The sequence below is a fragment of the Anas acuta genome, chromosome 3 (assembly GCF_963932015.1).
Source record: "Anas acuta chromosome 3, bAnaAcu1.1, whole genome shotgun sequence".
Lineage (NCBI taxonomy): Eukaryota > Metazoa > Chordata > Aves > Anseriformes > Anatidae > Anas > Anas acuta.
Window position 1 is genome coordinate 8,781,065 of NC_088981.1, and position 12,212 is coordinate 8,793,276.

Genomic DNA, 12,212 nt, shown 5'->3' on the forward strand with positions numbered 1-12,212 from the left:
GTCTGGTTGTTTCTTCAAGTGAATAGTCCCAGAATGGCACACTGGAACTTGCTCCCCCCCCCATGGTAAATTAGCATCTGAATAGATATTTTTTTTCCTTATTGCAACAATATTCAGGAACGTTTTGCTGACTTCCCGTGTTAACATTTTGTTGTTAGGCAGGTAGGTATTATAACATTAGACTAGCTTCAAATAGCTTACAGAAGTGCTTGTCAGTGGGAGACGAAGTGACAGAACACTGCTTCAATCAGTGATTCTTTCAGTGATCCAAGGGATATCAGGTACTGGATTAATGCACTTTTTTCTTTTCTTCTCAACAGGAAGCCTAAAAAGGAAGAACATCTTAGTGAAGAGGCTGCCAAGGTGATTTCTAGCCTTCCTGACTTAACTTTCATGCATGCCAAGGTGTTGATGTTCCCAGCCACATTAACACCTTCGACAAGCTGCCAAGAAAAGGTAGACTAAAGTGATGTGAATTGGACGTTTTCTATTGATTTTTTTTTCCTTCCCTCTGGGGGTCATAAAAAGCAATCTTGCTTTAATTAAAAAAAAAAAATCAAGTTCAGATGATTTGTTGGTAAGCAGCACTAGAAAGGTATACATAGTTATGTATATTTATTTACATACTGGAGTCCTAAATTTATATTAGAGAAAAATGTAAATAATTGGGGGTAAATCTTTTTGAAGATCTATTCTTTTTGTTGTGCTGGGGTGTATACATTTATGTCTTTGTGAAATACACTGGTGGTGTCCTTCTTACAAAACTTTAAAAAGTTTAAAAAAAAAAAAAAAAGAATCCTAGAAACACATAATGAAGACGTCGATTTTCACAATATGTGAAGTCCCCTTCAAAGGTTTTCAGATTGCATTGAGCGTCTTTTTCTTTCCTGCATATATTAAAATACTTTTTGCTGGAAAAAAAAAAAAAGTTACATTGTGGGTTTTCAGTTATTGTTTTTTAAAACCCAATGATTTCTTTTCTGTTTTAACAAGCTTAAGATGTGTTTTTTCTTTCCTTCTCCCTTTCTCCCCTCCCCCTGGTTGATTGGTTGGCTGATCAATTTTTATGTTCTTAAACTTAAATAGTATGGCTCTGTCACTATATAGCCTTTTGAAAGGTATCCTGTCAGTAACTTCTTGTTCCAGTTATGGATCACTGTCTGAACACTTGATTTTTGGGTCATTAGAAGGTCATCTGCTTTTAATCGGTTTGATTTGGAAAAGAAGGACCAAAACTATATGAATGTCTTTACAATGAAATTTATCTGTTTAAAAATTTTTATGTTTTGTTGTACCACTATTCTTATGTTTGATTTTGCACAGTGTAAAATGACATAATCATAGATTGCTATGGTTTTAGGCTGTATATACAGTAAAAACTATGGGTTGTAAATGTTCGGGGAAATTCCTATGGAAAAAAGAGAGCTATGTAGAAGAACCTCTAAAAAGGTCAATGTGCATGCCCAAGGTCTTTTGAGATTTAAGTGTGTAAATTTCCTTTTAGCTTACACAAAATAAAATAATTTAAAAGATATATATGTATATAGTCTGCCATCTTTTTATACGGGATGTATAAATTATTCATATTTCTGTTGACAGCAAAATTGATGCACTGCATTAACAGTAGAACCTCCTAATCTGTGCTGCGTATTCTCACAAGACACACCTGTCAGGGTCCTGCAGAAGGAGAAGCAGACTCCTCTTTATTGTTCCATCTCCCTGAATCTGTTACAGTGCAGTCTTCTGGTTTGGCCTCCCATTTACAGGGCGCTGTGGCTCAAGACACGTTGATGTTTTGGTTTTGAGACTTCTTCAAAGTAACAGGCAATACTGAAGCGTAAGAAACACAAAGTCAGGTGAGGTGCAAAGGGCCAGTTGGTTTTACGTATTTCTTAGCTAGAATTAAAAAATGTAAACATAGCAAGTTTCCTAACGTGTTAGCTTGCCCTGTAGCTCTTTCAGCAACTTCTCATCAGAGGATATCCTGGACTATTCAGAGCAGAAAGTCTGCAGGTAAGGTATGCTTTGGGTGCTGATGCTCCTTAAGGGCACTTTGTGTGGGTATAGACTCTATCGATGTAGCTAACCCTCTGTACGTACTCAGCTCCTGAAGTGTTCCCTGGTCACCACCAGTTCCTCAGCTGACATCTAGTTCTGAGAAATCTCCACTGCATCTCTCACCTTTTCTTTGAATTCTTCATTGTCCGACAGCACTTGGGGCAGAAAAGTTAATCTGAGTTTGATGATAGTGGCTGAAAAGCTGAAAACTTTGTAAGGAACAAAGTCCTTGCAAACTTTTTCTTCCTAGGGAGCCCTGTCCAAATGTCCTCGAGAGGTTAGTGCAGGATGGAGTGCCACCTGTGTGAAGGCTGGAGGAGTCTCAGTGAGTGGCGGCCACTCAGAGCTGAGAGAGCAGCTCCTCTGCTTGTGATAAAGTTAATTTGTAAAGGCTAAACCAGCTCCTTTGCCCTCCAATTAGCGATGCTGTGTACAATGCACTTGTATAAAATACACCCTTTTATAGTTGAAAAGATTTATGCAAAAGCCAGCTGCTTTACCTCATATCTCCCCCCCCCCCAAAAAAAAAAAAAAAAACACCTTGCATTTGCTTCAGCAAATTTTTATTACAGCGCTGACTTCATGCTTGTTTCACCTCGAAATTTGCTTTGCTAATCTCCTGGGTTTTTAGCATCGTATTCTCTGGTGCATGCTTATTATATCGCTCAGTCCTGGTGCTCGTAGGTTAAAACCAGCCCTTTTGTTTGCGGAGCTGCCCCGCGTCCCTCGGAGCCGGAGCGGTGGTGTAGCTGCAGCACTCCGGAGCTAGAGCCATTGTTTCCAGGAGAATATGGTTAGGAGCTGACTCATGATCCCTGTCTGGCAGGGAGTGGACTGAAGTATTAAGGAGAGGTGGGGGTGGAAGTGCCAGCTGCAAGTTGATCTTTAGTCTCCTCACAATTGCCTCTAGAGGCAGCTGCCCATTTGTCTTCCCAGTCCCCGAGTGCCGTACTGGTGGCCCGCCGTAACTGGGGGAGGGGGGGAAGAGGCGATCTCGGGTGTGACTGATGGACCGATCTGACGCTGCGTGAAGCCTGGCGCTGCCTAGAGTGTGTTTATGGGGGGTTTTATGTTGTTTTCTGCCAAAAAAAAATGAAAAATAAAAGCTCCGTCCCACAGACCTTCCCCCTGCTGAAAGACATCGATCTTCCATCTCGATTCAGCCGTCCGAGATGGATGCCGCTTGCCTGAAAGAAGGTAGTGTTGATTTTTGTCTCCTAAATCCCCTTCCTTCCTTGTCAATTATGGGATGGACGGACAGACACTTCTACCTCTCCTGTCTCGTAAAGGCAGCTTTGTTCTTATGCAGAAAGCTTCGTCTAGCGGATCCAGCGGCACGGGGGTGCCCTTCGGTGCTGCTCACACTGAGGCACCGTGCCTTATCGGGTTGAATCTCGCCAGCACGCTCATGGGCAGGGTGGTAATTGGTCCTTCCTGCAGCTACACGGTGCTGTGCCTTGTCATCGGAGGCGTCGATGGGCACCTCATTCGCTCGAGAAACGGCGGCGTCGGAGAGCGAGGCGCTTCTGCGCTCGGCCGACAGCAGCAGCGAAGGACACTTGGTTAGGATGCAACCGCCAGGGCTGGAAGGTGGCCATAAAGCAAAGTCCAAAGCTCCCACTGTGAAGCGAGCCGCGGGAGCCTGAATGACTGCTAGGAAGAGCTGAGCTCTGCTTGTCTTAGCCAAAAGGCTGCGCTCTGACACTCGCCGGTTCGCCGCTGACTTATCGGGAGCGCTACCACCTGCTGCAGGTGCTCGCAGAGCCGCGCTGCCCGCGGCACTTGAAATGTTAAGCCCTCCTCAGAATACCATTAGCCTGACAGCTTCGTTTCGAGAGCCCCAGAAGAAAGCTGCCAAGAAATGCTCGGAGATGCCCTCGATCGCAATTAGCGCGCGCGGACGTTAACCCTTCGTCACGTCGGGTTCGGGTCGGTGGGCGTGATTTTACGTGGTGGTGGGATCCCCGTGTGACTGCTGGTGTGTCATTGTCTGCAGGACCGCTGCGCTTCGGCTGATCATCCAGTGATTTTGGCAGGATGCGAGGGAGACTTTGCTGTGTGTATAACAGGTGAATCGGCCTCGGCCCCACCGCTTCCCTCCAGGTGCAGCTCTTCTGCTCCAGTTCTGCCCCTCTGTATGTATTTCAGCAATCTTCAAACAGGATGGTTGCAAAATACTCTTGAGTGTAATTTATGGTAGTATACAGCATCTAGTAATTGTGTAGCAGTTTCTAGGAGTGTCTGCTCAAAAAGCAGGGGTGTTTTTAATAATCTGGCTTCTGTGCTGAAGAGCACAGATGTTAAAGGCAGCGAGCAGCCTGGTGTGCTCCCTTAGGTGAACCAGGAGCGTGAAAGGGAAGGGGGAGAAGCGCCTCATTCAGATTCAGAGGGCTGGAGGCAGGTTGAGGAGGAGCTGGAAGCAAATATAAGGCTCAAGAGAATTGCTGAGAAGGGGAAATCAGAAGGTGAAGCTCGATGCAGGCAGCTGAGACAGCTCTAGGAAGAGCAGGTGGTGGAGAAAGCTGGATACAAGCGTGAGGAGCGGGGCACTTGGAGAGGAGAGAAAGCCTGGGATGGATTACAGGCACACACTGTGCCCACTGGCTGCTTTTCTCCAGAAGCTGGAACTGAGCCTCGGAGGCCCGAGTCTCTGTATTACTGCTCCACTGCGGAGCAAATGTGTCAAACCCACGGGGTGAGTGTGCGTTACACGCGCTGCAGCAGCCTGCTGCTGCTATTCACTATTTTTTGTCGAGAGCTGCCCTGCAGACACGAGGGTTTAAATGCAGCTGCTTCTGCGTGTTTTAACACTGATACAAGTCCAGATGTTGAAGACCTTCTTTTAGAAATTCCTCTTAAATAAGGGCGTACATTAAAAATCCACACTCTAGGTATAAAAACCTCAGCCTCCCAAAACTGCAGCTCGGCTGCTGTGATTTGGAGCTGCAGCTTCTGTCCCGTCACGCACCTGCAACGTGACCGTCGCTGCTGGCTTGTTGTACTGTCCTCGCTGGGTCCCTGCCTCGTGCCCTGCACAGATTTATTTTCTGAATCAGCGTAGTGAAACTCTCCTCTGCAGGGCCCCTGCTTCGTGTAGCTTCAGAGGAAGGATGGCGTTGTGTGGAAACTATGGAGCAGGCACGGTGGAGTGGCGATGCTCTGGCTTGAAGAGGCTGCCCATGCCGGCTGGCTTTTGCAGGAGGTTTTTTTTCTTTCTTTTTTTTTTTTTCTTTCACTTAAACGTTTCTGTCATTTGGTGCCCAGCATGAGTTGCCTGATTGGGCTGTGCAGAAATGCTAATTGCTCCTGGAGGCAGCTGAAGCAGTTAACTCTGCTCGTTTTGTATACATTAAGGGCTCTGCCACGTCAGGAGTTAGGTGCATGTGCTAAGTACCTGAAACCGCTGGAGCTCTTGTTTTAATCTCGTCGTCCTGTTCCCAAACTTGTCAGATGTGTTATCCCTGCTTTACAGCAGGGCTGTGGAGATGCGCTCTGTTTGATATGCCACGCTCATCTTTGTAGCTTGCCAGGGATGTCTGGGAAGCACTTGGCTGATGAAGGTGTCAGGAGCGCCTCAAAGGCTCGTTGTCTGGCAGCAGGATTTGCTGTATGGTCACCAAAGAGAGAGATTTTCCTAGGTTAGGGGCTCTGAATCTTCCTTTGCAGATCCACTGATGTTGTGGGGACCCCGCTCACCTGATGTTAAGGCAAGTACCCCTGGAGGTTCCTAATCCTGTACTTCATGTAGGAATTGGGTTGTGTGCCTTAAATAAGGCTTGGGACTACTTGTAGAATGTGAAGGGGACCAAAAAAAATACTTCTCTTTCAAATGGCAGCGGTGTCTGAGCCTTACTTACCCTCGAGGTCTGCACCAGCAGGGGTTTGTGAGTACACATGCGCACAGTCCCACGCTGCAAGCATTTGCTTGGTTTGCTCCAGGTCTAGCAAGCAAATCCCCTCAGAATACACGCAGCCTTCTTACCAGGATTGTTGTTATCGTGTGAGCCTTGCCTCCTGAACTGAAAGCACTGAAGTTATCAAATGGGGAAGGAGGAGAGCAGGGGGGGGCAGTTTCAGCCCTGCTCAGCCACCCTGCCTTTGTCTCAGCTTTTCCAGTGAAATGTGTCCCCATTGTTTCTAAATCTTTAAGCGATAAAACACTCACTGTTTGTTTCCTTCAGAGAGTGGAGAACTGCAGCGAGCGCAGCTCCTGAAGCCAGGTGTGGTTCTCAAGACAGCCTTACCCTTATAAATGGCAGGAAGTGTTGTCTCATCTGAGCTGGTCTTCAGACTGGCCTTACACGAGGGGAGAAAAGCAAGTGCTTTGGATCAGACCTTAACCTGCTGACTGGCCTTCAGGAGGATGCCTTGTAGGAGCAGGACTTGTCCAGCCTACCTCAGGTAACCGTGGCCTTGTAATGCAGAGGGCACCACAAACCTTGCTGTGGTGCAAACCCCAAAGACCACTGTGGTGTTCAACTCCATCCTAAAGAACTGCACCATCAGAGCTGGCTTAGCTCTGCGGAGGGGTAAGCTTTGTGGACTCATATCTTGGTGAGAACAGGACCCTCCACACCTCAACCACCTTGGTGGCATTGCTGCAGCGCCTTCTTTGAGGGATTTACCTGTAAGCGAGGCCAGCTCTAGTGGTAAAGAGGCAAATTGGCTTCTCCAGCACTAGTCCCGGTCTGTGGAGCTTTGATACTGCCCGAATTGTAAGTTTTGCTGTGGTTGGAGCTGGTTTTTCAGGTCCCTTTTAGCTGGAGAAAAGAAGGGTGTGAGGAGACTGCCCTGGAAAGAGCAAGTGAACGCTGGCAGCGGTGCGCAGACACTCCCCAGGTAGCTGGGCTGACACTTCTCTTACTCCTGTATGTGCATCAGGCCAAGGAGTTGACAGAAAAGGAGTCAACAAGTTTTGCTGGATCTCTTCCGAAGGCCTTCCAGCTCTTCAGAGCAGTCTTGGAGAAGAGTGCGGGGAGATCACACGGGAGTTGAGCAGCATGGAAAGTATCTAACAGACTCCTTCAAAACATGTAAAGGTTGGCTCAGGGGTCCGTAAGGCATTTTCTGGTTGTGTTTGCTTCTTAAACCCAACAAATATAAAAGCTTCTCTGTTTTGGAGATAGGCTGAAAGACACAAAATATCCCCAACAAGCACCTCCAAACTCTCCCTCTCATCACCCTCCCCAGCCCCAAATCTCATCAAATGTTTTGTCCGAATCTCAGCAACTTGGCCTTGAAACCTGTTTGCACAAGAATTCTAGCAAGAAGGGCTTTTTTTTTTTTTTTTTTTTTTTATGGCCGCGTTGCTTTACTGAGTGCTGGGACTGCGTTTTCATTAGGAGCACTAAAGCCTTTTGTCACTTGGTTAATGCCGAAGCGAGTTAAAAATCACCATGCAGCTGGCAGCGGGTGTTCTGCAGCTGTTAGGACTATTGCAGGTTGCTCCGCTTGCTCTTGGACAAAGCTGCCTTGCTCTGACAATGGCAAAGTGAGCAGTTGTATGGATGCTTTGTGCTTTTAAGGGTACAATTTTCCCTCCTTTTCTGCTGTGGGTTGTTTTATGTGTGTGGTTTTTTGTGTTGTTTGTTTTTTTGTTGTTTTTTTTTTTTACCCTCTCCGTTGCCTTGTCCACCTATATGAAGCCTGTTCTGGCAATTTTCCTCCTCTTTTGGCCAGGGAGGAGGAAGCAGGGTGGAAAGGGAGGAACAAACAGCTGTCCTTTAGGTTTCAAATCAATGCAGCTCCTTAGCAGGCTGGCAGGGTGAGCTCAGTCCTTAGGAAAGCTGCTCTTTCATTCAGGAGGCAGCCGGAGCCAATTCTCCCCGGTCCAGGACCGAAGAGGTAGGGAGTTCAGGCCTTTCCAGCTTGTAGGACCACTGCAGCTGGCACGGGCTCCTTCTCCTAGTGTTTCATTCACGCTGCCCACGGGAGGAGCCTGCTGGCTCGGGAGGTTATCCTCTCGCAGGAAACCAGTGACGTTTTGCAGTGGGTGTACTGGAATTCCCTCCTCTTCGTGAAAGCCACCTCCACCTAAGATGGGAGTGGATGTAGGAAGGGGATCTGGGTTTTCCAATTTAACCCTTCTCGGGTTAAATTTCAGAGCTGAACAGGTTCTAAGAAGACGAGCAGGATGCTAAACATCTCCTCGGGTGCTGTTAGGACCACGGCTGCCTTGAGCTGCATGGGCAGTGCTGCATGGCTCTGGCCCTGCGCTGAGGGACCGATAGTTTTTTACTGTAAATTTCGTGTGGACGTTGGCTCTGTTAAGCTACCGTGTTTCCCCACAGATAAAACAGATCAGAACTGGACTGAGGCATGCTTAAACTAGATCTCTCTATCACCAGGTACTACTGGGTGCCATTTAGCGTGGCTCACGCCAGCCTGATGGCACTTCCAGCACCAGGGGAGATGGGTCAGGACTCGCTGTTGAGCTGTTTCGGAGCAGTCTGATGTCTGAAACGTGTTTTGATCTCAAAGACGTGAGTGGGGAGCATTGCAGCAGAAATCTCATCAGCAAATAATAGGCCTTGCGTGCAGAAATCTGCCTCTCTGGCATCTTATTCTGCTGCTTCTGATCAGAAAAGGTTAAAAAATTATTCTTGTTTTGCCAGTGTGAACACGATGTCACTGCCTGGGTTTACAAGTGGCAGTGGAAGAGCAGCGGGATGCAGTGGCAAGGAGGATCCGAGCATGTCTGCAGGAGGAATTGTGCACATTTCCCAGTGCTGCTGCCAGAGAATCTCATTTTTTTTGAGGGATACGGCAAGTATTGTCTGCAGCCATGGGATGTGGAAGATAAATATGTTGCTGGCAAGGCAGCAGATCTCATTTAGCTGCAGAAAGGTTGGTGAGTAGAAAAGTACTTCTCTCAGGTGTTCTGTTGTTTCCTAGTGAATTTGGGTGTCCAATACTCATCTGTAACCAGGCACACTGGCAAGTGGTCCCTAAATCAGTGTCAGTGCTCGGATCTGAGAGCTTGCAGGGTGATGCCATCACCAGTGGCGATAGGTGAAGGCTAAAGTAACGTTGTGCTCCCCTCTGCCACCCCAAATTAAATACCTCCACCTTCAAAATTCTCTGAATTTCAAAGAAATCTCTCAAAGTGCTGCTGTGCTGCGGGCAGGGATGTATTTGCAGGGTGTAGGAACAGCACCAGGCACATGAGGAACCCAAAACGTTTCCTTAGCCCCCGTGCCCCCACTGTAAAGCAGGGGGGAGGCTGCACAGGTGAGTTGTGGTGATGCTGAGATTAGCAGGGCAGTTCTGATTGCAAGGAACTCCAATTTCCAGCTTTCCAGAAGGTTTTTTTCTTTAAAATAAAAAAGAAAACCTGTTTTTTTCTCTGCTGATTTGGTTCTGCAATTGTCACTGCAGAACGTTGTGCACTAAGATACACCAAGAGGTTTCTCTCTCTGTTTCCTTACAGCGAGCCTAGCAGGGACTGGGAGCAGAAGCATTAGGGTAAAGCTGAAGTGTCGGGGGCCAGGGGGCGAAGAGGACTTAGATTTATGTACGAGTAGGGTCTGCTCAGCCTTTGGTCTGCCTTCTTCTCTAATTTTCTGTCTGCGCTGCGTATTTTTGCCTCCCCGGGTACTTCTCCCGGCGCTTCTTAGCTCGTTTGCGTTTAATCTTCCCGATTTGTCTCCAGCCCCGGCTGCTCTAATCTCTGCAGGTCACCGTGCAGCTTGCATGTTTGTTACTCCTCGGCTCTTTGCTGTGATCAGCATATTTGATCATGGTTGAATTTACATCAAAGAAGCACCTGACAAAGAAGCAGGCCTGATAATAGGCTCTGGTTTCTTCTCAGCAACCCAAACAGGTAGAGGCGGACAAGGGAACTCTGGCAGGATCACAAGGGAGTTCGTGCTCTACTTTCAGTGCAGCGTGCTTTGCTCTCCTGCCTGACAGAGCCCCGAAGACCCCACTGCCCTGTAGGCTCCCCAAAATACAGCTGCCGTTGGAAGAGAGGACAGCAAGGCAGAGGTAGGCCTTTTCTCCTGTCAAACAAACTCACACGTGGGAAATCCTGATTAACTAGAGAGCGGGGAGGAAAAGACACTGCTCTTGTAGCTGCAGAAGTGCAGCTCACAGACTACAGCTGCCCTTTCCCTGCGAGGAGACGGGTCTGAAATGCCACGGTCAAGACAGAAACGCTGCAGCCACCGTGTGATTGTTTCCTGCTTCTTCAGGGCAGCGCCAAGGAGAGGCTGATAAATTCAAGACTGGCTTTTCTAGCTGAGCACTTCAACCTCAGTGTCTAAATGGGGCTTTTGCATTTGCTTTTGTTGGTATAATTTATGCTTCCCAGACCCTTTTCCCTGTCTAGACTTTGTGAGGAGCTGATTTTTTTTTTTTTTTATAATGATCAGATATAGTTATATACGATTATAGGCAGACACAAATGATGGGCACAGAGAGCAGTATCTATGATTAGCACCGCTGGGGCTCTGCGAGGTTCCAGGTGCTCGTAGCTTGGTGTCAGAGTCTGGTACGAAGGCATCTCGCATGTGCCCTGCTCGGGGTTTTGCAGCACGTGGGAGATGGGCCTGTCCTGTGCTGAGACGTGCTTTGGGGCATGCGCAGAACCTCACGCCTTTGTCCTCCACCAGGAGGAAAAAAGTAAAAAAGCTCCTCCATCCGAGGGGCAGGCTGCTGGTAGCTGTGGCTACCCAGACCTGGAGCTTCCCCTCAGAGCTCCCTGGGTTTCCACCCTGGATGCTCAGAGTTACAGGCTGCCACCAGCTCCTTTCCAGCTCCATTTCCAGCTCCTTTCATGCAGAGCAGCAGCAGCCTTAGACTCAGAGGCGTGGTTGGAGACAGCTCCTCTCCCTGGCAGCCCTGCTGGAAGCTCCTCATTTTCCCCAACAGGCCAGAGGTGCCCTGCAGCCCCGCCACCTGCCTCTCGCCCAGCTGTGCCTCTGTAGGCTGGTAGCCAACTGCTTGGGGATGAAAGGTGCTATTTAAAAATAATAAGAGAAAAAAGAATTGCTAGCAGTGTTGTTCAGGGACTCCAGTATTCAGACGAACACATTCTCTCATGATAAATGAAGGAACTGGCTCCTTAAATATTACTTTGGAGGGCATGTTTTCACAGCACAGCGGTGATTTGAGATATTCCAAGTTCCTCTGTGGTGTTTGTTTTTTTTCTTCCAAGGATTTCTCTCCTTCTCTCCCATTTTATTTCCCTCAGGCTGAGGCCATGGCGTCATTTTTCCTTAGCAGTCTTTGCTGTTAAAATGATTCCCAGCAAACTGCTGCTGCCCATCCTTGTGTGTTTATAAAATAGGAAAAAGAAAAAAAAAAGAAAAAAAAACACATTATTTTTTTCTTACTGTTTTCAAACCTGGATTGGGTTTGAAATACCTGCCCTCTGCCCTGTCCTGAGGGGTTTGGTGGGACGCCTGGGCGCGGAGAGTTAGGCAGGCTGTGCTGAAGCCTGGGTTCATTTACAAGTCCAGCGGCTCGAAAAGCGCGTGGCCTTGCTCTCCCTGGCATGCAGAGCGATCGTATTTTGAATGAAAACACGGAGCAAGAACAAAGCTGTGGGTAAATCCAATCTATTGCCCTGGGCCCAAACGAAGAGCACCGCTCCCCGTCCCAGCCCATGTCCCCACTGAAGGGCTGAAAAGTTGGCTCAGAAAGGCAGCTGCTGCATCATAATCTCCTGGTTCCCTTCGTGCCTTGCTAATAAGAAGTAAGACTAATTTAACTTTTACAACGTCCCAAATCTGTGGCTATACGATTCAGAGGCTTAATAAGATTCCCCTGCCAAGCCAAGAAAAGCTTAGCGGTTTTTAGCTTGCTTTCTTCTTCTGGGTTTCAGTTTCGGGACATTTGTGCAGTGGCTGTGACATTTTATTTTATTTTTCTTTTTTTTGAAGCCCGCCTTTCATCAGAATTACTGATGTCTCTGTTTAAGTTATTATAGGTGTAAATTGGTTGGACTGGAGCTGGGTGAAATCTTCGTCTGGCGTTTTTCTAGTAAAAAAAAGAAAAAGGCAAATTTTGGCAAAACTAAAACATTTTATGAATTGTTTTGATTTGCCAAGCTTTTCTTCTGGAGAGAAGAGACAAAAAAATACATTTTCTTTCAGCATTTTCAAAACGAGAGGCTTTGAGCTTTTTCCCTTTGAAGCAATTCTTCATTCTGA

At 47.4% G+C, this 12,212-nt stretch overlaps 1 protein-coding gene across 3 annotated transcripts in view; it reads left to right on the forward strand.

The window, feature by feature from the left end:
* Nucleotides 1-1,534, forward strand: part of AFTPH (aftiphilin) — a 47,061-nt gene extending 45,527 nt beyond the window's left edge. For 2 of the 3 annotated variants that reach the window (XM_068675595.1, XM_068675596.1), the window contains one exon: nucleotides 321-1,534. In XM_068675595.1, the coding sequence (XP_068531696.1) occupies nucleotides 321-465 (145 nt within the window). In that variant the 3' untranslated portion in view covers nucleotides 466-1,534. The remainder of the gene's footprint in view (nucleotides 1-320) is intronic. The other variant, XR_011094401.1, reaches the window with a different exon arrangement.
* Nucleotides 1,535-12,212: the final 10,678 nt, after the last annotated feature.